The sequence below is a fragment of the Colossoma macropomum genome, unplaced genomic scaffold, assembly GCF_904425465.1.
Source record: "Colossoma macropomum unplaced genomic scaffold, Colossoma_macropomum, whole genome shotgun sequence".
Taxonomy (NCBI): Eukaryota; Metazoa; Chordata; class Actinopteri; order Characiformes; family Serrasalmidae; genus Colossoma; species Colossoma macropomum.
In genome coordinates, this window is record NW_023494801.1 from 27,027,111 (window position 1) to 27,052,223 (window position 25,113).

Genomic DNA, 25,113 nt, shown 5'->3' on the forward strand with positions numbered 1-25,113 from the left:
ACAATTAAAAGATCAACTGTAAAAAATTAACATTTAAAAATAATTCATAATTCGCTTCCGGTTACACGTTTTTGCAGCGACGGACAAAAACACTCCCCCTCTGTTCACGTGTGTTCGTGAGTTTTTCAGATTTTACTCACTTTTAGATATTTAAAGCTAATTATTTCTTACAGACTGCAGTGGTTGGGACAATGTTTAAATTATTACACGTGCCTGCGTTGCGAACGTCCTCTTGGAAGTGTTTGAAACACGCGTCAATGTGGAAAGAGCTGGAAAAGAGGAGACTGTGTCACCTTTACTTTGGCTTTCTGTCCGAAGGCTCTGTTTCAGTCCACAGTGTTAAAGCTTTACGGTCTCACAGCAGTGCAGCTTCATCAAAAGGCTTTGAACGAGAAGAAAAGGCCCAGATTGTAGCATCAACTCAGCCTCACACTAAAGCAGCATCAGAGACGTACTGTTCTGTAGAGCCAGACAGAGAGGAGGAGTTTGCCTTCCTGGAATTCTCTGAACCCCTGGACCAAGACCATTTTCTTGAGCAGCTTCGTCTAACAGAGTCCATGAAGGTGAGGGAGGACAAGGTGCCTAAAGTGACGAGCTCAGAACTGCGACAGAAGGCACTGGAGCTCCAGCTGAGGGCTTTGAAAGACGTTGTCAGTGAGGAGGTGGACGGAGAACCTTGTATTGAGTTCCATGATGTGGACTTTCCTCTTGAAAAATCTTCCAGAAAGAAGAAAGCGAAGAAAGAGCATAAGGTCTACGGGACGCCGGACTCAGACGTGCCCGTCAGTGACACCTGCTGCTCTGGCTGCGGGGCATTGATGCACTGCACCGTCCCAGAGGTCCCTGGTTACCTGCCTAGTGAAAAATTCAAGCAGTTGGTGGAGGAGGACAAACTGAAGAAGGCAGTGTGCCAGCGCTGCTTCTTGCTTGTACACCACCAGAAGGCTCTGAATGTGACAATGTCGAAGGAGGAATACAGGAAAATTGTCGGCAGGATCAAGTCTGAGAAGGCTCTGGTGCTGCTGATCGTGGATCTTCTTGATCTTCCGGACTCCATCATCCCTGACCTGCCTCAGCTAGTGGGCAAGAACAAGCACATCGTGATCTTGGGGAACAAAGTGGATTTGCTCCCTGGGGATGCAGAGAATTACCTGCAACGAATCAAACGGCAGCTGGCGCAGTATTGTGCAGAGGCGGGGACCCCCACCTCTGACCACAAGGACATCCACCTCATCAGTGCTAAAACAGGATATGGCATAGAGAACCTGATCACAAGGCTGCAGACGTCCTGGAAGTACAAGGGAGATGTTTATTTAGTTGGGACTGCCAATGCTGGCAAGTCCACCCTGTTTAACACCCTGCTCGAGTCAGATTACTGCAAGTCCAGAGCGTCGGATGTGATCCACAAGGCCACAATATCTCCATGGCCAGGTGGGTATCAACATGTAGGTCGCAAAGTGACCAGGATAAAGCATGGTACCTAAAGAAAGGATATTAAGATTAATCCTTTACTTGAACTCTGCTACATAACATTGACATAACCATGCCATAAACATGTCATGGCTGATGTCATGAAGACCTTTATTTTCTTGTTTATTAAGGAACAACATTGAACTTGCTGAAGTTTCCCATCATCAATCCAACACCATACCGATTGTCCCGGCGGGCAGAGAGGCTGCGTCTGGCGGCCCAGGAGACTGAGGAGGACCTGAACCCTGAGGAGCTCAAGAGGATCAAACAGTTAAGCAGGCAGGGATACCTTGTTGGTGAGTTGGAGGAGATTTTGTCTTGCGTTTGGGTTTTAGGCTACATGCTCGTGCCAAAAGAACCAGGCAGTGCTCATTAAAATACTTAGTGATTACACATATATATGATTATTTTCACATCCAGTACTGTGTGTGAAATGTGTTGGCTACTGTTACAACAAACCTGCATCACCATAAAGAAGTTTTCAATTAATTAATTGCATTTTCATATATATATATATATATATATATATATATATATATAATGTGTCACCATTGTCGGAAGAAAACCTCATATCTCCAAACGTTTGATAACATTACTGGAGAAGTCAATGTAAGTCAATGGATCCAGACATTTTTCCCAGTCATTTTGGGCCATTTCTTTTGGTCCATTCTTCATGTAATTTACACATGTAAAGGGCATCAGGCATTTTCAAATTATGTCAAAAATTGAATAACAACAAAAATGGAGATTTTCTTCTGACAACAGCGATATATAGTTTATATTAGTGGTAATTTTTATAGACAGCCAAACTTTTAGGAGTTCATGGGTTTTACAGACACTGTAAATTTCTGGATGCTTTGCTACAGTGTACAATTTATTGTAGGCCGCATTGGGAGGACATTCCGGGTAGATCAGCCATCCAGAAAAAACCTTGTGGAGTTTGACCCTGACCGTCTCAGCTTCGGAGAGGACCTTCAGAAGGACAGTTTTGGGAGGCCAGATCCAGAGCCCATAGAGGAGGGAGAGTTATCATACAATGAAATCAAAGATGCCCACTGGTTCTACGACACCCCAGGCATTATGAAGGAGTATGATGTGAGTCTTTTGGACAGTATGTGAAGTGAAAGTGACTTGACATAGAAAAAAATTTTGGTTGACTTTATCTTCAATTACCAGGTTCTCAGCTTGTTGAATGAACAGGAAGTGAAGATGGCAGTGCCTACACAAGCCATCACCCCTAGGACGTTTATACTGAAGCCCGGAATGGTGTTATTTCTGGGAGCATTGGCACGCATTGATTACTTGGAGGTAAAAATGATTTTCACTGTTAATGGCTCCTACTAAGCTTTTTGTAAAATATTTTTAAGATTGGTTACAAATATTAAATGAATGCAATTAACAAACTACCAGGAGTAGTTTGTAAATCAGCTTGTAAAAACTTAACTCTATAATCAATACTGGAATTAAAAGCACCATCAGATTTTAAAATGTGCCCTTTACCCTCATCAGGGAAATCACCCGTGCTGGTTCACGGTTGTTGCTTCGTCCCGAATCCCAGTCCACATCACCAGTTTGGATAAAGCTGACGCCATTTACCAGAAGCATGCCGGGAACACGCTATTTGCTGTGAGTTACAGCTGGAATCGTAGTAATACAGTTTATCAGAGAAAGTCTGGTCATTTGTATGCCCACAAATACAGTTCTGTGGGCAATGACACCATAAATTAGCACATACTTGTTTGTAAAGATGGGTAAAAACTCTTGACTATGGTTGTTACTTTGAATGGCTGTGAATGGTTGCAGTCTGGAATTTTATAGTTGCATTTCACAAGTTTGGAATTCAGCAACTACCCTTTAGCTTCTATTATAAGCGCATTTCCAACCAACAATTTCTCTCTTCCTTTCTAAGTACAGGAAAACGCAGTGAAATTACTGTCCATAGTGATCAATAGTGTGATACAGATGTGACAGATAGAGATTAGATTGAAAACACAATTCCTTCAGACATGTAACTATAAAAGCTTTGTTCAAATGAAAAGTAGTTCAGTTATGAATGTCCATTGTCTAGACTCTTTGCTAACTTCATAACAAGGGGAAGTTGAGTTTTTTTACAGCCCACTATTTCTTGTCCAGGTACCAATGGGTGGAGAAAAGCGCATGAAGGAGTTTCCGCCTCTCGTAGCTCAAGACTTTGAGCTCCAGGGCCAAGGACTCAACACAGCAGTGACGGACATCAAACTCTCATCAGCAGGTAATGTAAAATGAAGCTCCTGCAGGGTTTATGCTTCATCAGTGTTGTAATTAACCACTTCATGTCCACAAGCCGGTGGTGGCAGCATTATGGTCTGGGGAATGTTCTCGTGGCATTCTCTGGGCCCAGGGGCTGATGGGATCTTCCAGCAAGACAATGCAACATGTCACACGGCTAGGAAATGTCCGACGTTGGTTAGAAGAGCATGGCCAAGACTTCCAAGTACTACCCTGGCACCCTAATTCCCCAGACTTCAGCAGCTGTAGGATGCACTGCAGTCAGCATGGCTCCAGATACCTGTGACCTACCAGGACCTTATGGAGTCACTCCCAGCCAGTCCAGCTGCTGTCCCTATATATTTAATTTGCTGTTCTGCTGAAAAGAACTGTAATGACTATAGTAACTAAATTACACTACCAATGTAATGGAAGAAGGCATTCTGGAGATGTAAAGCCCTGTTGAGTTTACTTCCAACCCTAGTGTTAGTGCAGCTAACTAGCACCAAACCAGCAGATAGACTCAGTCCTGCTGGTTTTTTGTGTCCCAAGTGTCCTGTATCAGAATCACAATCTATTCACCAAGTTCTAGATATATAAAGAATTTCTCTTGGTACAAATAAAATATAGGAAACCAAAATATACAAAACATATGCGGTGTACCACCAAAACAGCTCTGACTTGCTGATGCATGGACTCTACAAGACCTTTGAAGGTGCCCTGTAACAGCTGGCACCAAGAGGTTAACAGCAGATCCTATAAGTCCTACAAGTTACAAGGTGGAACCTGTGGATCGGACTTGTCGTTCTAGCACATTCCAGAGATGTTTGGATTGGATTGAGATCTGGGAAATTTGGAGGCAAACCATTCCCGATCAATGTGTGCAGTGTGGCAAGGCTGCTGAAAAAGCCTATGCCATCGGGTAATACCATGAAGGGGTGTACCTGGTCCGCAGTGATGTTTAGGTAGGTGGCATGTGTCAAATTGACATCCACATGAAAGCCCACACCTAGGGTTTTCCAGAGAATCACTCCCTCCACTGGGTTGTCTTCCTCCCATAGTGCATCCTGTTGCAATTACTTCCCCAGATAAGCGGTGCACACGTACCCGGCCGTCCACACGATGTAAAAGTAAACAGGACTCTTTTGACGCCCAACACCCTGTCACTGATTCGTGGTTTGTCCCTCTTCGAGTACTGCCCGTGACTGCCCCACAAGCTTTGCCGTTTTGGAAATGCTTCAACCCAGTCATCTAGCCGTATGTGGTGCTTGCCAAAGTCACCTGCCTATCACTGCATCTAACATGTCAGCTACAATATCTGTTTGCTTACTGTCCGATGCATCCCAGACCTTGACATGCACAGTTGTTACAAGATAATTAACGTTATTCACTTTATCTGTGAGTGGTCATAATGTTTTGGCTCGTTGTATTGCTGTTTGCTGTATCGGTATCAGTCTCATATTATTAGAAAATGCTGGATCAGAGTGAAGAAAGAATTAATACCATCCTGTAACATATCTATCGAAAATAGACACACCCACTCTATGGAATGGGACATTTTTATCTGTGGAACTACTACTTCCTGTGGGGTAGTGGAGTGTTTGAGTAGTTTGAGAATGATATACTACCTTTAAATGGTCATCTAAAAAAGTGCTTTAATTAAAATTAGCCTCATTTTAAAGCCAAGTAGTTTTTCAAGAAGCGACATCTGATCACTATTAACCGACACTCAAGATTTTAATATCGGTATCAGAAAAGAGAAAGTGGCATCGTTCCAACTCTTGTTCTAACCTGAACCATTTTATACACCAAGTAATTTGCACGTATGGCTTTAGAAGCATCTGATTTGATGGTGTGAGTATATAAACAAACTGAGCTGAACTTTGGCTTGTTGCAGGTTGGGTTGCCGTGACTGCATCGCAAGGGGAACGTCTCCTGTTGCGAACTCATGCCCCTGAGGCAGCTGGACTATGTCTACGGAACCCGCCGCTGCTACCACACATTGTAAACGTGAAGGGGGACCGCATTCGGAAGACTCCTGCTTACAAAACGAAGAAGCCGCAGGCATTGGGTGACACGTGTTTGCCGGCAAAAGCAGAGAGGAAAAGAAAATGATGCTCACCTCCTGAAAGTTGATAGACTCTCATAAAGACTTCAACAAAACATAGTGAGCACAGAAAAACAACAGACTTTCTGTGTAAGTTATATAAATCTTTGGCTCATAAAAGAACGGAATGATGAATGTTGAAAGGATGCTGATTATCTGTGTTTTCACTCATTAATAGTCCATAAACTGGATATATTTATGTAATTTTATGTACATGTAAACATGTACTGTAAAATATTTCTATGGGTTGTTTAAACATGTAGATTCAATAAAATGGTTCTTCAGAATTGCAAGGGATACACATTTGGGGATATAATGTTTATTTAAATCTTGGTTCTTTACATACAACACAGGGCACTAAGTACACTGAATTGCAACAATTTATGTAAAAAAGCCAATTTCATTTCCTCATGGGAACTAATTTTGAACAAATTTAACGTTACAACTGATACTATAACTATCTGCACACATTAAAATTACTAATGCATTTCTGATTACGACAGTTGTAAAAAGAAAATGATTTCAGTTTAGATTCTTATAGTCATAGAAAAGAAAAAAAAAAATCAATAAGTGAAATCTCCATAAATCATGTACTAAGACAGACACAAATTTACACCAGTATATCTTTAAAGGGGTTTAAAGGGGTTTCAGGCTACCGGTGACTGGCCAGTTACAGAAAGAGGGCCTAAAGCTTGCTTTGGTATGATAATCCAATATACATTATTGCACTGAACTCACTAAAGGTGTCAAATTTCAGGCTTTTTTTCCCCTTCTCTTCTTTTAAACAATATGGCACAGATGACACATGGATTCAGATAAGGGCCAACTGAACATGTGAACATGTTCCTGCTTTACACAGTTTGGATCAGCTTTGGAATACTTCAAACTAATTCCTGTGGCAATGCTATCTGCAGTATTGGTCAACCGAATGCCAAGTTCAGGAACGGCAGCAGAAAGAACAGGAGAAAAAGGCCACCTTAAAATTTTTACCTCAGGAAAACAACACGCACTATTAACAAAACAGTATAAAAACAGGAAAAAAAAATCGAAAAGAAATGATTGTCAGAAGCGTCACAACAAAAATGACAAATGGAAATATGTACAGTGTTTCAGCAACAGGCGCAAGAGACGTATACAATCATCTTTGGACCAAATTGTGAATTTGAGACAAAAGACTGATTAAAGGTTAAGTCTCTTTGAGCTGAAGCACTGAAGAGAGTCAAAAAAGGACAACAAGAAAGTCAATATACAATGTAAGATGTGCCTACATGTTTTCTAAAGAATTTTGGTTACTGCCCAAATGTTTACATGATTAAGTAGCTACTGCATGAAATTAATAAACGTACACAAAAGTTCTACAGTAAGTCAAAGGGCAAAGACGTTGCCGGCTGTCGAGAGTTCTCTAAGTTGTTTTTTTTACAGGGACACTGACCAGTTTTGGTCACGCACACCAATGTTAATGCTCGTATTCACAAACTCGCTCCCTCTCTTTCTCTCTCTCTCCACTGGAGTGGAGCAGTACAAAAGGCTCAAGAGCTCTGTTCTCCTCAGTGCTATTCAGAGTCGGACCACCTGGCTCCATTCAATCTCAACTCTCTGCGGGGATGGACAGCAGTAGCCCTCCCTTGTGCAGCAGTGTGGTGATGAGACGGGCAAAAAGATGGAGGCTCTTCTTTTAAGTATCATTACGTCAGTACGCTCCTTAGAGATTAAGTCATTTGTTGATGATTTTTAAAGTGATACATTAGTAAGCACAAATTACTGAAATGCAGGGCACATGTCAGAAATAACTGTACAAATAAATGATGAAACCGAGCATAAACAGATGATGGTACAGAGATGAGGCTGCCTTGAACAATGTTCTCAAAAAAACACACATTTTCTGCATGATGTACAGAGTTTTGAAATAATGTGCTTTGTGACGTTCTAAAGGAAATTACAGCTAAAAAGGCTCTCCCATTGGTACCCACGGCATAGAACTGCATCTTGTTTCAGGTTCAAATGGTCAGCTTGTGAATTACGAATGACTACTATAATGCCGAAGCACAAATTTTGCCTTTTACAATGTAAATAACAGCAGAAGCGTTGGACAATGCTGCAGCACTGAGTTTGCGGTATGTTAGAGTTTCTAAAAGTGCTATGTTGGCTCATTCTACAGGGAAACCTATGGGAGGTCATTTTTGCACTGTATTTTACCACCATTATTAAAACACTGCGAAACATGCAGTCATTTTTTTCAGGAAGAAAAAAATACATTTAAGCAACGTAACTGTTTTATGTTCTGTAACGTAATCACAGAACATACTACATGGGTTCAAATTTGATAAAAACCCTCCTCAGAAGATACAACAACATGATTATAAACTGTTATGAACCAGAAAAAAGTTGGCAAATGTTGCAAAGTTAAAACTGTATGAAGTCCCATCCATCACTTGTCTCCCTGCGTTGCAGTCTCCAGGTAATACACGTTCACAAGGTGGCGGTTCAGGTGCCGCCTGTAGTCCATCTCTAGCGGGAACGTGCGGTCGCAGAAGACGCATGTGTGACTGAGGAGTTGGGTAGGAGTAGGAAGCTCTTCGGTGGGGGTTTCTGGAAGTTTCTCCGTAGCGTTCGCCAACCCATTGAGCCCAGAGTCATAACTTCCCTCAGAGGCACAGTCACTAATGTCACTTCCTCCATCATGACTGTGGATGCCTTCATCATCCTCGGCATCTGTTGGTTTGGAGCATGTTGGTCCGGGTAGTTCCAGAGATGGGCTTTCGACCACTGGTTCCTGGCTGAACCCTGGGTCGCCATCACTTTCGGTGGGGGATGGGATCTCATCACTCGTAATATCAACTTCTGAAGCCCCCTGTGCTGCACTGATTGCCTTGCTCTTTTCTTCAGCAGTGGCCTTCTCTTTTGTAGCCTCAGGCAGTTCCTCTTCGGATGATGGTTCTTCTGATGGGCTTTGTACGTTCTCCCTTATTTTGGGTTCCTCTTCAGTAGCAACACACTTCTTCTCCATTGAGCTGTGATCTGTGGCATCAATCTCTGTTGAGCAGCTCTGCAAGGTAGACTTCTCAAGCTCTCGAGGTACAGTAGGCTTCTCCACGTGTTGCTGTAGAGCAGGCAGCTTTTGCTGTACGGTAGGCTTCTCCAGCTGTTGCTGCTGTAAGGTAGGCTTCTCCAGCTGTTGCTGCTGTAAGGTAGGCTTCTCCAGCTGTTGCTGCTGTAAGGTAGGCTTCTCCAGCTGTTGCTGCTGTAAGGTAGGCTTCTCAAGCTTTTGCTGTAAGGCAGGCTTTTCCAGCTGCTGCCGCTGCAAGGTAGGCTTCTCCAGCTTTTGCTGTGCGGTAGGCTTCTCCAGCTGTTGCCGTTGTAAGGTAGGCTTCTCCAGATGTTGCTGCTGTAAGGTAGGCTTCTCCGGATGTTGCTGCAGCGTAGCCTTCTCCAGCTTTTGCTGCAGCGTAGCCTTCTCCAGCTTTTGCTGCAGGGTAGCCTTCTCCAGCTTTTGCTGCAGGGTAGCCTTCTCCAGGCGTTGCAGCTGTAAGGTAGGCCTCTCCAGGCGTTGCAGCTGTAAGGTAGACCTCTCAAGGCGTTGCAGCTGTAAGGTAGGCCTCTCCAGCTGTTGTTCTTGTAAGGTAGGCTTCTCTGGCAGTTTCTTTAGGGTAGGTTTCTCTAGGGCTTGTTGCAAGATTGGCTGCTCAGGTTCCTGTTCAGGCTCTGCAGGAACTGATACTTCCACTTGTGAAGATTCTGGTTGTTCACCTACCAAATCACTTTGCACATGAATAGATACATCAGACTCCACTGTGCTAATCTCCGCATTCATTGTGCTCTTTCTGCTCTGCTTGCCTTTGCCCTTTGAGACCTTGACCACTGCAGGTGTGGTGGCATTGTGCTGCATTGTACTGGCACTTGTGGATGGCTTGTCTGCATCCTTCACTTTCCTGTGTTTAACCTTCTCTGGAGAACCATCCTGTCCAGAGGAAACTGTCTGTGGAGAATTTGTGCTCTCTGCTTTGCGTTTCTTTGCTTTTTTCTTGCTGTTATCAGACATCTCCTGACTCTGCAACGTTTTTTCGCCATGGTTAACCTTTGTCACTCTTGCCTGCTTCTTGGCTGGTTTCTTAGATGGGGCTTTCTTGGAATCTTTGGTGTTCTCACTCTCTCTCTCCTCACCCTCTTTCTCAAGTTGTGGGCTGCTTTCTTTCCCCAAACTCTCATCTTCCTCTCTCTGCTTCTGCTCATTTCCTCTCTTTTGCCTCTCGTTCTCTTGCCTCTTCTCCAAGTCCGGTCTTCGCTTCTGTTCAGTAACAGTCTGATCTTTGGTGACCGTCTCCTTCACTGTCTTCTCTTTTCGGGAGCGACACTTAGTGACTTTCTCCACAGATTTGGGAGCCTTTCCCACTTTTTTCAGCTCCTTATCCTTTTTACTATCTTGCTTGTCAGCACAGCTTGTGGTTTCTTTCTGGGTGGTGTCAGTCTTTTCTACTGCTTTGCTTTTCACTTTCTTGTTACTCATTTCTCTTCCTTCGCTTTTCTGTGCAGTCTTTTTCTCTGCAGCCTTTTTCTCCACTCGTTTCTCATAGGTGTGAGTAATTCTCCCAGATTTTTCTCTCCCGGGTACATCTGCAGCTTTCTTGGTGGTCTCTGTGCCTGCAGCATGTGCAGAGCTTGGCCTACTGCTCTTCTTAATGGAGAGATTGATGGGGCCACATGAGTCTGTGTCCGAGGTCATCTCCGATCCCCCATCCCGCTGCCGCACCTCTTCACCCTGCTTACCACTCGCAGGAGTGGCGCTTTCTTCTCCATCTGCCTTCTTAACCCTGAGCCTCACTTTTGAGACGTCCATGGAAATGTCTGAGCATCCCGGATGCCTGGACTTGATGTGATATTGCAGGTTGCACTTCTTGGATGCTGCATACTTGCACACAGGACACAAAAACTGGCGCGGGTTAACATGAAGCTCCACGTGCTTTTTGAAGTTGCTGCGGTCAGCCGTCTTGTACTGGCAGTAGGGGCAGCTTAGCGGCTTGGGCCCATTATGGACCTGCCTGGCATGGCGGGTCACCTCGTGTTGATTGGCTGCCAAGTAGCTGCAGCTGTCACATTTGAAAGGCCTTTCACCTATTAGAGACATATGAAAAGCATGGGGTCAGGACAGAACAATGCATCTTTTATTTTCTTTGTACTTAGGGGAATAAACTCAAACACCAGCCTCATGCAGGGAAAACATATACAAAAAATACAAACACAACCTAATCACAGCACAAAACTAAGTCACTTAGTAACACAAACCTTTTACCATTTTATCCAAAGCCATCTGGCTCCATGGTGTGCAACAAAAGAGAAAAAGGTTTTGTGACAAAATGAAGATTGACAGGTCTGTATTTATAGCTTAGCTAAAGAAAAACACCATTTGCACTATTCACACTGTATTGTAATCAATGCAAAACCAAAAGTACTACCGCAGAATACTGAGTGATCAGGCAATTTATCCTAGAGTAAGAGTTTTAGGCATCAGTTCAGATCAGTTCACAACCCACCTGAGTGTGTTCTCATGTGTCTGGTCAGATGGGTCTTTTGTGAGCTTGAGTAGTCACAGTAAATGCACTGGAAAGGACGCTCACCTTGAAAACAGAGAAGGACAACAAATCATATAAATGCCATTTACTCTGGAATAGAAAACTCACATTGTCTACATTTTAATACTGTACTGGCTTAAACACCATGCTTTTTTAGGCTGTGTTTTAAACCAAATTAATACTTCAAAACAACTGTAACGTTGTAAATATTTAGCAGTATTTTATATAGCAACATTTATATAGCAACTATCACACACCATATAATTATAGCCCATGTTTTAAAGTCTTACTCATGTTTTACACATTTACACTTTTACTATTTTGCATATTTACTCATACTCATTTCTTAATAAATCCTATAGCAGCCTACATACCAGTATGGGTGCGAATATGCTGTATGTAGTTATTTTTTCTGTCTGAGAAATAAGAGCACTGGTTGCAGGTGAAAAGCTTGCTGGGAAAATGGTTCCTCAGGTGCTTTTTCCAGTGGTACTGGCTCACTGTAGAGTAGGGGCAGATGGTGCACTTAAATACCCTCTGATCATCCCCTTCATTCTTGTGATGTCGAAGGTGGGCCATGTAGTGGTCATATCGGTTGGTGTTGTAGCCGCAGCGCTCGCACCGGATCACCCCCTTGGTGCATGACACGCCATTTTCTGGTACCTGCTGCTTAGCTGTATCATTGGTTGTATCATCGTCAGACTCTCCCATACTGTTCACAACAATTAGCTTCTTAGCGCTGTGGGTACGGATGTGGTGAATAAACTCCTCCTCGCACTCTGCCTGGAACTGGCATGGTTTGCAATAGAACGGCTTTTTCTTCTTCTTTATTGGTGGCTCTGTTGAGGCTGCAGGCACTATGACTTGGTTCTGTTTACGCTTCCCAACAGCTGGGCGCTCAGGTGGGCTTGAGTCTGAAGGTTTTGAGAGGTCCTTTGGCCTTGTCTCATTGTCACTGACAGTGACCTTTTCGATTACTTGTTCTGCTGGTCCAGATTCCACCTGGCTCGGGGCGTTGTCCTCAAGGTACGTGTTCTCAGATGTCTCGGCGTTATCGTAGCTGTAGCGGACCACATTCTCATCCTCGCTGTCAGAGTAGCTGCTGCAGCCAACGTTCTTAAGCTCCACCATCTGCTTCTCCTCTGTGGAGAATTCGCCCGGAGATGGCTCAGAAGTCAGAGCCACGTTAGCCAGCATCACCAGCTGAGGCGCAGGAAGATCCGTTCTGGGAAGCTCGGTCAGTTCATGGCCATCTTCAGGCAATGGAATGCCACGAGATGGCACAAAAATGCCTGAGGCCTGCGGAAACACTGCCTGAGCAGCCATGCTCAATCAGCTGAGGGACAAACACAGATTAACAGTCATTCCTGGTTTTAAATAAGACAGATAAATAAGACAAATAAGAAAAACCTGACTTGGCCTGGGAAAACACTGCAAAGTATTACACTGTCATTGGTATAAAGGCCTTTACACACCAAGCACGATTTATTTGTGCGATTTATTTGAACAACAACATATTAATTCAAGCATGTGTATAACTAACGGTGTCTTGCACCAAACACGATTTTTTGGACAGCAAAAACGTGACATTCACACTCTGTTCAATTTTTGAGAACCTTACACTGGCAACATAAACAACCAATCACAGTCATCTCTGCTGATGGAGCAGCTGTGTTCCAGCAAAGAGAATTTTTTCACAGACACTAAAAGGAACACCATCTCCGAAAGCAGCTCAAACTGAGCTCAAACTTTGCTTAAAATTTTCGAGAATTTTTCTCTGTGGAAGCACTCCACATTTTAGCTTTTGAATGAAGTTATGAAGCTCTTCATGCTACTTTCACTTTTCCAAAATGGACAGTAGCGCAATGCCACCGTTTGCTTGATCTGTGAGAAGCAAAGGAGATCTTATTTGCCCTTGAAAACATTCAGCTCAAACTTACAGAGATCCTGGCTGTGAGTGAAAGAGTTCATAAAGTGTTAGCTCCTGAAATGAGGTGGAGAAACACTCTGTTCTTCTTTTGCTTTCCAAAAAAAGCATCCTGCACAAAGTCACAGTTTGCCCGATTCATGAGAAGCAAAGGACCTTTTTATGGATATTCTGCCTTTTTTTGTGGTGCGAAAGAAAAAGAAACAATTACAAGAAAAAAAATTGCACTGCATCCAGTGCAATCACATCTGAATAGTTCGCATTTTTGTGTCATTGTTCACATTGCATTGTGTGTAACGGCCTTAATGCTGCATTTCATGGCCAAGTTGGCAAAATCCATTGGAACAGCCTCCTACTCATAATTCCTACTCAGGGTTACTCAGGGTTTCTCAAAATTTCTGTGAGGTTCGACATGGCAGTGTTCATAGAATACACAGTAACATCACATTTTGAATGCTTTTAATCAGACGGTTGACTTTCCATTTGTGCATAATTCGCTATTTGTAAATAATATTTGTAAATCATATTTGTAAATACACTGTGCTATGGGGAGAAGCGAAAGTTTAAGTCATTTTGTGCAAGATTTCAAATAAAACTGTGTGCCATCACGTAATTTCTGGCCCTGTATTAATGGCCTAGCCTATATCAACATTTAAAATAATTGGATCACTAACTAAACTACTTTTAAATTTCTGTGCAAATGCTTTTTATGGGCCATTTAGATGCACTCAGCAGCTATGCAAGCACTAGCTTACTGTGAGCATCCATTTTTTTCCAACTTTGTTGAGGTGGTGTGAACGCTTTGAGGTGGGTTAGGATTATTAGGAAGTTCAGAGCTGAAAAATTCAGTCACCAGTCAGAATAAAAACAGCATAATAGTGTAGATTAAACTCATAAACTGATCATCAAGCCATTAAAGCACTGAATCTGTGCAGTTCTATCCCAAAATGAATGCCAGTCTTAACTAGATAAGGGATTAAACAATATTTCTTATAACAGAACACACAGTCTATTCTCAATCAAAACTAAAAATGGGAATGTTTTGACAAGTGAAGCCATATTTTGTGCTTCATTCAGAATAAATTTCACCATTTTATTGATGTTTTATTCATACACTTGAATAAGATAAACCAAATAGGCTGACAATGGCCACATTATATGCAAATTAGTTTTAAAACAAATACACTCTTGGAAGGGATCTCGAAAGCTGTCAAAACAACAAAGGGACATTTCCATCCCAATGCATTTTAATCCTTAAGACCACCAGAAACCCTACAGATAATAAAAGCTTCAAGAGGTCATACTGCCTAAAATAAACATTTCCTTCCTCAACAGACCAGCTGCTCTCAACCAATCATCAGACTTGCACAAGTGATTCAATCAACCATAACTAGCCTGAAACATTATCGTGAACATTATCATGAGAAGGCGAAAAAGTGGGCAGATCTATTTTAAAAACAGGACATATGAGTTTTACATTCAAGAAGCTGTCAACAAACCTGCTGCAGTCAATCACCAGAGTGCCTTTTTCTGTCCCTACAGCTTTTTACATATTGTTCCCTGACCAAATTTGTACATGTAGACAAATAAAAAAAGCCAGATTTTGACTGCAACAGCTATGTGGCATTCAAAAAGGTTCCTGTTCCCAACCCCCTCACTCCTTTAATTACATTCCACAATCCTCTGAAAAAAAAATGCACTCTGCAAGCATACACAAGTAGAACTGGGCAATATGACAATATTTATCATTACTGTAATAAATTAATTAATTAAAAATATTATAATATGTTACAACATTTTTCTGTGCATATTGTGAAATTAAAATTAAAAATTAAAAAACATTTTTGATCACAAAGAGAACACAATTACTGCTGTTTAACTGAATTTAATGTAGCACAGTGTGTGAAACGTTGAATACAAATAACTGAGTTATTGAATTCATTTGGTAGTATTTTTACCACTTACTTTGTCCATTCTAACTTATAAGACGTCAGAAAAAAAAAATTGTGCCATATTGTGTATCGTAAAAGACGTCAGGTATTATGATATGACCTTTGGTCATATCCCATTAATCGTCCATATCCAATGAGCATTAGTGTACTCCAAAACATCGGGAGAGGATATAGTCATCATTTCACATAATAGTCTTAAGGTCAGCCTGAGTGTGGCCTCCTTTGGAATTGTAACAGACAGCACAGTTCAGGGCTGAAAGCCATGTATGGACATGTTCCTCATGACTCATGGTGATTCAGTTTGGCAAGCATTGTCTCTTTTTCCCCCGTGAATGAGGCCTGAGGCTCTGAAATCAGATTAACTACAATGTCCGAGTATAGCCTACAGTGGTAATGCAAGCATTTGTCTTTTCATGATCTTGGTGAAGTTCAAATAATTAAAAAAGTTCAATGTAAATCTAATGTCTAACACACCTCTAAACACGTGCTTAATTATGGAGTTTGTTTTTGTTTTTTTTTTAGTAAGAAAACAGAAAGAAAGAAAGATCAAAGCCAGGCTTCCATTCTTTCATCACAGCATGCAAAGTCTCATAACTAAAGCAGGGCCTCCTCCACGTTTGCACGCTGAGGAACTCGAGTTCGGCCATTTTACATACAACAGCAGCACCAACTCGCTGCGCAAAGAAAGCCTCGGCAAGTACGCGCTCAGAGCCGAGAGATCTGCTTAAACGGGTCAAAATACAGGCTTAAAAGTCACTCCAAACTTGTAGCTGTCAGCTACTGTTACTAATCAAGCTTGGTTTAGAGTTCCTAAAAGAAGCAGCCTCCAAAACTTTCCTCCATTAAAGAGAAAAAACATTGCCCTTGTTGGACAGCTCCCAGAGCAGGAACAATATCAGAAAAAGGACAAAAAAACACTCAGGCGATCATTAAAAACGAACAACTTTGGTTCACAGAGTTTATGACATGTACACAAGTCGACTGTTTATTGTCGCAAGTCGTGACACAGTTTTAAACGTCGACTTTGACCGACGTAAAGTAACGAGGCTGAAGTTCCTGCTCGCCAGCTTCTTGTTCGAGTTTTCCCGTTCCACCTTAAATGGTGCAGCGGTTACATTCTGGAGCCTGAGGCGTCAGAACGGAACTGCTGCAACATTTAAGGTGGAACGGCAAGATTCAAACAAGAAGCTGGCGAGTAGGCAAGTTGACAAATAAGACGCTGACTTCAGCCTCGTCATAAAAGTAAGCTTTTCAAACTTTTAGAGAGAGGATTTCCGGGCGAGAAACGTTCACAGCAAAGACAGGAAATAGCTTTACAGCAAAAACGTGCAAAAAAGTGGCTGCTTCAAAAGTCGCTGTCCAGCTTAAACCCAGACATCCAAAAAGAAACGGACAGAAACACATTCGCACAGTTAGGCCAGTAACTGTTAACACGACTAAAAGCCGTTAGCGATTAACCGAGTTAACGTTAAAAGGGGGACTCGGCCGAAATTTCAAAGTTCAAAGTATAATTTAAACTTAAATATGTACACAAGGTCAGTCCGAGTGGTTTGGTGTGAAATGGTTTATTATAAAGACGCTTCTTCACAGTGGTGGTTGTAGAAACCTGGGGTCATGATGTCTAAACCCAAGTCGTGATTCTATATGAGTTTTTACATTCAAATTACATGTTGATAATGGTTAAACAGTGGAAAAGTTGGGGGTGGGGGGTGGGGGGTGGGGGGTGAGTTTTCTTTGGGGATTAACGTTACTTTGCCTTCTGACATCTGACAAATCACGTTTTAGGCCCAAATCTTCTCACAACTATCTAAAACAAAGTCATCAGGCTTTGAACTCGTAACCATTTCGTGTGATAACCTTCTGTAAGGTAACGTTAGCTTTCAGAGGCGGGCCAGACGTCTGGTTCCTATCACCACCACTGTAAAAAAAAAAACCTGAGTTGGCAAGTTTCCTTAGAAAGGAGCATTTCAAATCAAACCACTCTACATGACTTTGTTTGCATCTTAACCATTTATTGACACAGACACTTTAAAAATTCGGCGGAATTCTCCTTTAACTACCTCGAGTTGATTCGTTAGCAAGCTAACTAACTTTACTACTTTTTCCCGGAAGACAGGCGCTCCGTTTCGTTCCATAAAGCAGCCAAAAACTTATTCAACTGTGTTTTTTTCGACGAGTTGTGACCTGCTTTGTTAGTAATAAGGTGTTCGGTGTCGTTAAGGAGTTTTTTAGAGGCAGTGTGCTGGAGTTCGGTGTGTTAGCCGTGGTCCTGATCTCTCCGTGCTGAACGGAGAAGCTCAGCCCTGCTGGACAGCGCCTAGATTCGCTCTGCCTCCATTTTTACCTCACTACGACGGACAAAAGTCCGTTTTTGCAACCTAAAACGTCAATGTTTCGTGTGAATAACTTACCGTGTGCGTCCCTTCGGTTCTTTTGCGCTGTTTTCGGTTACAAATGCCTATATTTTCGCAGTTATATCCCAAAAACTAACTTGTTCGGCGAAGTTCGAGCCGCTCGCGCGCATTCCAACACATCACCGAGTTGTGCAGCTCGTGGGGCCTGTCAGTGTGACGTCACCTGCTTTCTCCTGCTGTGTTTTCACGTAGCGCTTTAGCTTCGAACATGTCCTACATACTTTATTTGATTATTTTTAAGCAATTTTACAACTAAAAAATGACAAACTCACAATTTTATATTTATAATTTTGTGCAGCATTCGTCTGTCGTAACAACTTTGCAGCAAACTTAAGTTTTGTGAAGAGCTCTTTAGGTAAAGATAAGCACTTAGGCAAGCTTGCAAACAAATAAATACTTAAATTAAAAGGGGACTTTCACCTATTTTCCGAAAATATCTGCAGAATATAATCGTTAAGATGTTAACAGAGTCATTCAGTGTGGTTTGGTGTGAAATGTTCCGTTCTAGAGGAACTTACAGAGTCAGGACTGTTCACAGTGGTGGTGATGGGAACCAGGCGTCTGCCTCTAAAATCTCCCTCACAGAAAGTTATGACATAAAATGGGTATGAATATGCTGCCCAGTGCCTAAGACATTGTTTTACAATAGTTTGAGGTAACATTTTGGACTAAAACATAATGTGGTGTCTGCCAATGGCTGCCATAAGGAGCATAGACAGTCATGCAAAGTGGCTCTGAGGATGCGCTACACTCAGTGTGATGTCCTCTTTTTTGGTGGCCTGTTCCTGGCTGTAGCTGTCCCACACTCGAAGGTCCTAAGAAAGACCTGGCAGCAGAGCAGACGGGCAGATGTCTGGTGTTGGGCTTGTTTTGGCCAACAGAGGGAGCCGGCTTCTGTTATCTCCCAACCATTTCTACCACTTGCTTGCGTAGTTTTAGAGAATACTGCTGTGTAAAACTGGACCAGAAGCTAGCAAATGTCAAGTGAGTCAACAACGTCACCACAAACGTCTTTTTTAGTGACTTTATTTCTAAAAAACAATGAATGAGAAATCTCACGAGGGGGAAGGCAGGAAATATAAATCCTTTCTCGGAGTATTGTAATATATTCCCATGCATGATTTTCTAAATTGATTTACAAAGATGTTTAGTTAGTTACCATTTTTATCACTTGTGTATCACATCTTCCCACATTACCCCGTCCCTGTGATTCATGTCAGAGTAGTGCTGGGCTGGATATTTCTTTACCTCTGTGCATGCTGAAGAAATAAAGGAGCATTCGGCTGTATGTGCAATGTTGTCCACGTCTTGTTCTGTGCAGACGCTACAATATTTTTCAAGTCCATTCATAGTGGAGAAATACATACAGAGCATAGTATGGCAAAATAGTCCCAAAAGCAAACATGCATTTTTCAGCTTCATCTCTATTTTATTGATATCAGTATTACATATATGATGGACTAATGACCTGTCCAAGGTGTTTTCCACCTTCCACCAAATGAGTGCTCCAGCTTGGGGGGGGGGCTTCTCCACCGCAACCCAAGTGGCATAGATGATGAGTGAGTAAATATTACATATATAAACTCACAAGAAGGTTCATTGGTCATTTTGGACAGTAAATAAAAAGGCTATATTTTCATTGTAAATATCAGCACTCCGGGCGGCACAGTGGCGCAGTGGGTAGTGCTGTCGCCTCACAGCAAGAATGGCCTGGGTTCGATTCCTGGCCGGGCGACCAGGGTCATTTCTGTGTGGAGTTTGCCTGTTCTCCCCGTGTCTGCGTGGGTTTCCTCCGGGTACTCCGGTTTCCTCCCACAGTCCAAAGACATGCAGTCAGGCTGATTGGACATGCTAAATTGCCCCTAGGTGTGAGTGTGTGAATGTGTATGTCTGTCTGTCTGCCCTGCGATGGACTGGCGACCTGTCCAGGGTGTATCCTGCCTTCTGCCCAATGACAGCTGGGATAGGCTCCAGCACCCCACCGCGACCCAGAAGGATAAGCGGTTTAGATGATGGATGGATGGATATCAGAACTCCTGGTTCCTATCACCACCACTGTAAAGCAATTCAAGTCAGTATGTTTCTCTACAATGAGCCATTTCACATCAAAACTCTCTGAAAGACTTTGTTTACATCTCAATGACTGAATTATGCAGAAATTTTTGAAATTCCCTTTAAGCTTCTTTTTCAGTTGGTGAGGTGAAAGCCCTTTGCTAATTTATCAGTTTTGCTGAAAGTAAATGCTGTAGTCTTTTATTATGATAAATGAAATGGTGTTTATGTAATACTGTTAAGATTAGGGACTTTCTGAACAGTCTGATCTTAAATTAGTGTAATTTATATTAATGTCTCTAATGCTGGCTGTGCTATGATGAGATCTGCTGTAAGTGAAGATAAAATTCATTCATTTATTCATGAGATTGGCAGGAATGCGGTCTGGAAAAAATGCACGGAAGCCAATAACTACTAGCTGAAGACTTGGCATAATAATTAGTCCAAGGCTACACTGAAGCACACGCTGACCAGTATCTATTATTAACTTTGTGCAGTTTGTAATACTTTCACCTCACTGACAAAGAAAATATACATTCAAATTAAGCTAATTCTACAGAAAACTGCTTGGCGACACTCTAGTATTCATAAGGAAACAGGGTTGAGCTGTTTGCCGTCAGCTGGAACAAAACACATACTGGCACCTATTCATCAACTATCTTACAGTAAAACTGCTGATCTGTGAACAGTTTCAGCCTTTCATATCCACAGGACTACATTTGAATTGACAGGCTATGAATGAACAGAGCTGATCCTGGATCATCAGTTTGATAAATACACTTCTTTATGTTGGGCTTTTCTTCAGCTTTCATGCCTGCGAAGTCACTGGTTTGTCCAGTCACAGAAGGACCTTTCAGTGCTTACAATCCGAACAGATAGCCTCACTGTCATGCTGCGTTTATGAGAAAGTCACCACATTTGTCTTTGATCAGCTGTAAATGTGGGTCAAATGTTCCAGGCCTAAATGTTGCCGCAGGAGTTAAATATACCATATGGCCAAAAGTATGTGGACAACTGACCCTTAGCTCTATATGAGCTTGTTAGACGTTCCATTCCAAAACCATGGGTATTAATACAGAGTTGTACAGCTGAAGACTTTTATAACTAAAGAATTAAAAATTCCACTTTCAAAACTGGATCAATCGGTGTCTTCAGTCTCAAAATGATTATTAAGAGCCATTGAATTGAAAGGTGATGTGACACAGTGGTAAACATGCTCCTGTCCCAAGTTTTTTGGAACGTGTTGTAGGCATCATATGTTCCAAACAACAACAACAATAAAGTCATGAAATAAAATACCAAATACTGTGTTTCACTGTTTTCTGTTTTTATTGGCATTTCATAAGCTCTCCCAACTTTTTTGGAATCTTGCATTAGTTCTTTAATACAGAGTGCATCATTTATATCCAATATTCTTTCTAGTTTTGTAGTAATCAAAATATAACACAGTAAAATTGTGAGATTTTAAAAGGAAATTGCAGCCTCAATCATTTCATGTGTTAATGATTCCATTTCATTTTAATAAAACGTCCTGGAAAACCTGGAAATTTTGAGTCATGGAAACACCTGGAAAATGAATACAATGTTCTAGAAATATTAGGCTGGCTTTACATGGTGAAACCTTCATGTAACTAGTTGTGAGTTGCCTGCTACATAATTTCAGTGCAACTTGACAGTTGCATGAAATCTAATTTTTATTTATCTGTCTAGTGTGATTTACTATATTTTTCAAAATGAGCTGGGTTTAAATAGTTATTATGGATATAGCCTAAAGGATGTCTCACGAGGACAACATTTCAGTCTTGCCTTCTGTAATAATTTTCATCTTTTGGATTCTGAATGAATCTGTGTGTAAAATTAGGGGATATCAAGAGAGGCAAAAATCAATCTAGCTATGCAGATCATGATAACAGCAGGCTAACAATGAAGAAACCAGCTGTTAGCCTTAGCTGGCTAGGTATTGCAGATGGATACAGAAATGTTAGCTTCAAGGAACTCTCGTTTGTTGCCATGGCTGAAAAAACTGACAGAATAAAAAAAAAGTTAAAATTATTAATAATAATAATCATCAACATCTTAAACTGCTTAGTCCAGATAGGGTCGCGGTAGCAGTTGGGAGAGCAGAGAATCCCAGATGACCCTGTCCCCCGCAACTTTCTCCAGCTCATTCCGGGGGACCCCAAGCTGCTAACTTGGAGATATAATGCCTCCAGCAGGTCCTAGGACGCCCCCGGGGTCTTGTCCCAGTAGGCCGTGCCTGGTAAACCCCCACTATTAATAATAATAAACAAAATAAAATCTTCAGTCTGTCTTCTGTTTTATTGTCTTGTCTATTGATCTGGTGAAAGCGATGGTTTGAAATGACATTGTTTCATGTGATCACATGATACACTGTCAGTGTTTTAATTGGCTTTTTCACAAAAATTTGTTTAGACGCTTGCAATTGTTGCTGCTGAGTTTCAAATGAGTTGCAGGATGCTCAAGTGCAGCTGAGTTTCATGTAGGTATCAAACAATTCAAGTTGCATGAAAGTTTGATCATGTAAAGCCAACCTTAGTAAGGTAAAGAAAGGTTACATAGTTTGACAAATAAGCCAAGAGTTGGTGCATTTTGGTTGCTGATTCTCTACTGAAATTTGTAATGCTGCTACAGGTGGACAGGTAAGCGTTGTTTCGGAGCGCTTTGTAGGAAGATGCTAATAAGCCCTGAAATATTTCATGCTGGTCTGTGCTCAGACAATGAGAGAACGAATGACTAAGCACTTCTAATATACAATTTTGCACAAAAGCTCTTAAGGAACCCATTCATTTTAGACTGGCTCTGCGTCGCCCTCTAGCTTTTGACAAACACTGAAGACATTATGTAGTGGCAGTTCTCACTGCACAACCTTTGCTGCTATTAACACAACAGCTGAACACGCTTGGAGGAGAGCGCTAACTGCCAGTTCTGTTATGTCAGCTAGCAGATGCCTGCGCTGGCTAGCATTGCGCTGAGTGGTGTAGGGGAAAGGGAGGGCTATCCTGCCCTCCCAGAGAGAGTGAGGCTCTTAGACTCCCAAGCATGGTTGTAGCATCAGCAGGGATCGAACTCATGATCTCCTGATGACAGGGCCAATGCTTATATATATGTTTAATATACTATGTAAGCGCATATATCCACTTCAAGCTTACAAACATGTTCTTTAAATTTGCACTTATAACTATGAACAAAAAGGAACATGTTCATAAACATAATCAATTGATATGGGAAAAAAGTATTCAGACACCTTCAATAAATAACATCAGTACATTGCTGCAAAGCCATTGATGGAAATTACAGATTCGACACGTCTACGGTAAGAACCAGTTCGGTTTTTGCAGCAATTTCAAAACCCTCCATAAATTATTCGTGGGGTTCAAGTCTGGAGATTGGCACCTTCACCTTTTTCAGAAAGTTTTGAGTTGTTTTGGCTGTAAGTTTGGAGTCATTGTCTCACTGAAATCTCCATGTTCTCTCCTTTCTTAGCTGATGAGATTTAATTCTCCTCTAATACATGCCATGTAATGCCCCAGTACATTTGGCAGAGAATATGCTCCATATTATGATGCTCCCACCACCATACTTCACTGTGGGAAAGCTGTTCTTGGGTTAATGCATGCAACTTTCTTTCTCCAAACATGATTATAGCCAAAGAGCTCTATTTTTGTTTCATCAGACTACACTGTAGAGTACATTGTTCCAAAAGAGTTCTGATTCATCTAAATGCTTGCACACAAATTTTAGACATGCATCTCTGTGCTTCTTTTGAAGCAGAGGGCATTTAATCATTGGGTATAGGAATGGATCTGATTGCAGGGCAGTTCATAGCTCATTGTTCTCTGAAGAACTGTAGTTTCGGCTGCTTTCAGGTCACTCGGCAACTCTTTGTCTTACAGCTTGTAAAGTTGTAAATGGAGATGTCACTACTTGTCATTGCAAATACTTGTCATTGATGAATAAGACACTGTTTAAACACACATTTGCCTCACACATGCTGACAAGATTCCTTGATGTGCTAATCATCATTTGTTTAACAGCATTAGCAACCTTTTCAGCTGTTTTCTTGATAGGTCTAGCTGCGTGTCAATCACTCCCAACTTGATGAAAGAGTAAGAAATAATAAAAATGCATTTGTAAAACACTATTGAACATGTTTATCACTAATAAATGTAACATAAGAGATGTTTACTTAAGTTTACTTAAACCCACCTGAAGCTGAAAGTGACCCAAAATATGTTGAAATGTAAATGTTAAAAATAAAAATATGACATAATTTTAAAAATAATCTATATATCTAACAGATCATATCACATTAGTCTTTTAATTGATAGCTGTCAGTGTCTCCTAACAAAGATCTCTTTTTGTGATGTTACATGTAGGTTTGTCCTCTTTTAGACTTAGAATGGGCAGTGATTAATTAAAAAGTTAAAAAAGCTAAAATAAACGGATTGTTAAAACTAGAATGATAAAATTCAAACATTATATGCACCTAAAACTATAATAATAATAATAATAATAATAATAACAATAATAATAATAATAATAATAATAATAATAATAATAATAAACCGCAATATCCACAAAAACATTAAGAGAAAATACGCGATTGCAAAAGTTGAAAGTGATTAGTTGAAACTATTCGCAGTGCTGTCTGGGATGTGTAGTTCATTCTGACATTAAACACGTTAAGTACGCCGTCGTGTACCTTTGACTTTTTGTTCGTTTTTCAAAATCTTTTTTTAACTTTTATAATGCCGTGATTTGTCTGGTAGCTGACTGGTTCGGCTGAGTGCTTAAAACTCTTTATATAAGGATTTTTTTTAATATATATGGGGAAAATGAATGGGATTTCTACTTCCGGAACCAGAGCCGCTGAAAAAGTGGGCGGTCACTGCTCACCATCCGGCCTCCGGGGACCCCTGGAGGCCAGAGCTCCTAGCTGCAGCCCCCTAGAGCCCTTTGGGTCTATATAGCCCTTGTGTTTATGAAGGTTTTCAGTCATCTTTCAGAGAACTAGTGTAGAAAAGATCAAATCAAATTCTGACCACTGTATGCAAAAGAGTTTTATCACTCAACGATTCAACCTGCTTGTTTATTTATTTATTTATTTATGGCTCTCACAAATCACATAGTGATAAAAAGTCTTTGTGGCCTTTTTATTACAGCGAATATTAGGCAGGTAATCACATAGCAACTTTAAATTGATGATGAAGAGTCTAAAGGCAGGATAGTGGAGGCAATTCTGGCTTTGTGCAAATGGGTTTATGTGATATGCTAGTATTATAATCCTTCTGTGACAAGTTCCACTCTGCTGTGAAAGCTTGAACATCTTACCAGTTCAAGCTATGTTTTGAGACTT

The 25,113-nt window shown here is 41.3% G+C and overlaps 2 protein-coding genes across 2 annotated transcripts; one reads left to right on the forward strand and one right to left on the reverse strand.

Annotated features, from left to right (window-relative positions):
* Positions 1-83: 83 nt before the first annotated feature.
* Positions 84-6,093, forward strand: noa1 (nitric oxide associated 1). The gene is made up of 7 exons (XM_036590429.1): positions 84-1,431; positions 1,602-1,766; positions 2,354-2,565; positions 2,647-2,778; positions 2,980-3,096; positions 3,604-3,721; positions 5,615-6,093. The coding sequence occupies exons 1-7, from the start codon at positions 192-194 to the stop codon at positions 5,830-5,832; spliced, it is 2,202 nt and encodes a 733-aa protein (XP_036446322.1). The 5' UTR covers positions 84-191; the 3' UTR covers positions 5,833-6,093.
* Positions 6,094-7,011: 918 nt separating this feature from the next.
* Positions 7,012-17,822, reverse strand: rest (RE1-silencing transcription factor). Its single transcript, XM_036589569.1, has 4 exons — positions 17,682-17,822; positions 11,766-12,727; positions 11,353-11,436; positions 7,012-10,933 (listed from the first exon to the last, which is right to left on the reverse strand). The coding sequence occupies exons 2-4, from the start codon at positions 12,715-12,717 to the stop codon at positions 8,253-8,255; spliced, it is 3,717 nt and encodes a 1,238-aa protein (XP_036445462.1). The 5' UTR covers positions 12,718-12,727; positions 17,682-17,822; the 3' UTR covers positions 7,012-8,252.
* Between the last annotated feature and the right edge of the window lie 7,291 nt (positions 17,823-25,113).

Coding starts and splice junctions, on each gene's coding strand:
- rest (XM_036589569.1), bottom strand. CDS start 12,717: ATGGCTGCTCAGGCAGTGTTTCCGCAGGCCTCAGGCATTTTTGTGCCA. Junction 11,437..11,765: donor GCATATTCGCACCCATACTG/GTATGTAGGCTG, acceptor TCTGTTTTCAAG/GTGAGCGTCCTTTCCAGTGC. Junction 10,934..11,352: donor ACACATGAGAACACACTCAG/GTGGGTTGTGAA, acceptor TGTCTCTAATAG/GTGAAAGGCCTTTCAAATGT.
- noa1 (XM_036590429.1), top strand. CDS start 192: ATGTTTAAATTATTACACGTGCCTGCGTTGCGAACGTCCTCTTGGAAG. Junction 1,767..2,353: donor CAGGCAGGGATACCTTGTTG/GTGAGTTGGAGG, acceptor AATTTATTGTAG/GCCGCATTGGGAGGACATTC. Junction 2,566..2,646: donor GCATTATGAAGGAGTATGAT/GTGAGTCTTTTG, acceptor TTCAATTACCAG/GTTCTCAGCTTGTTGAATGA.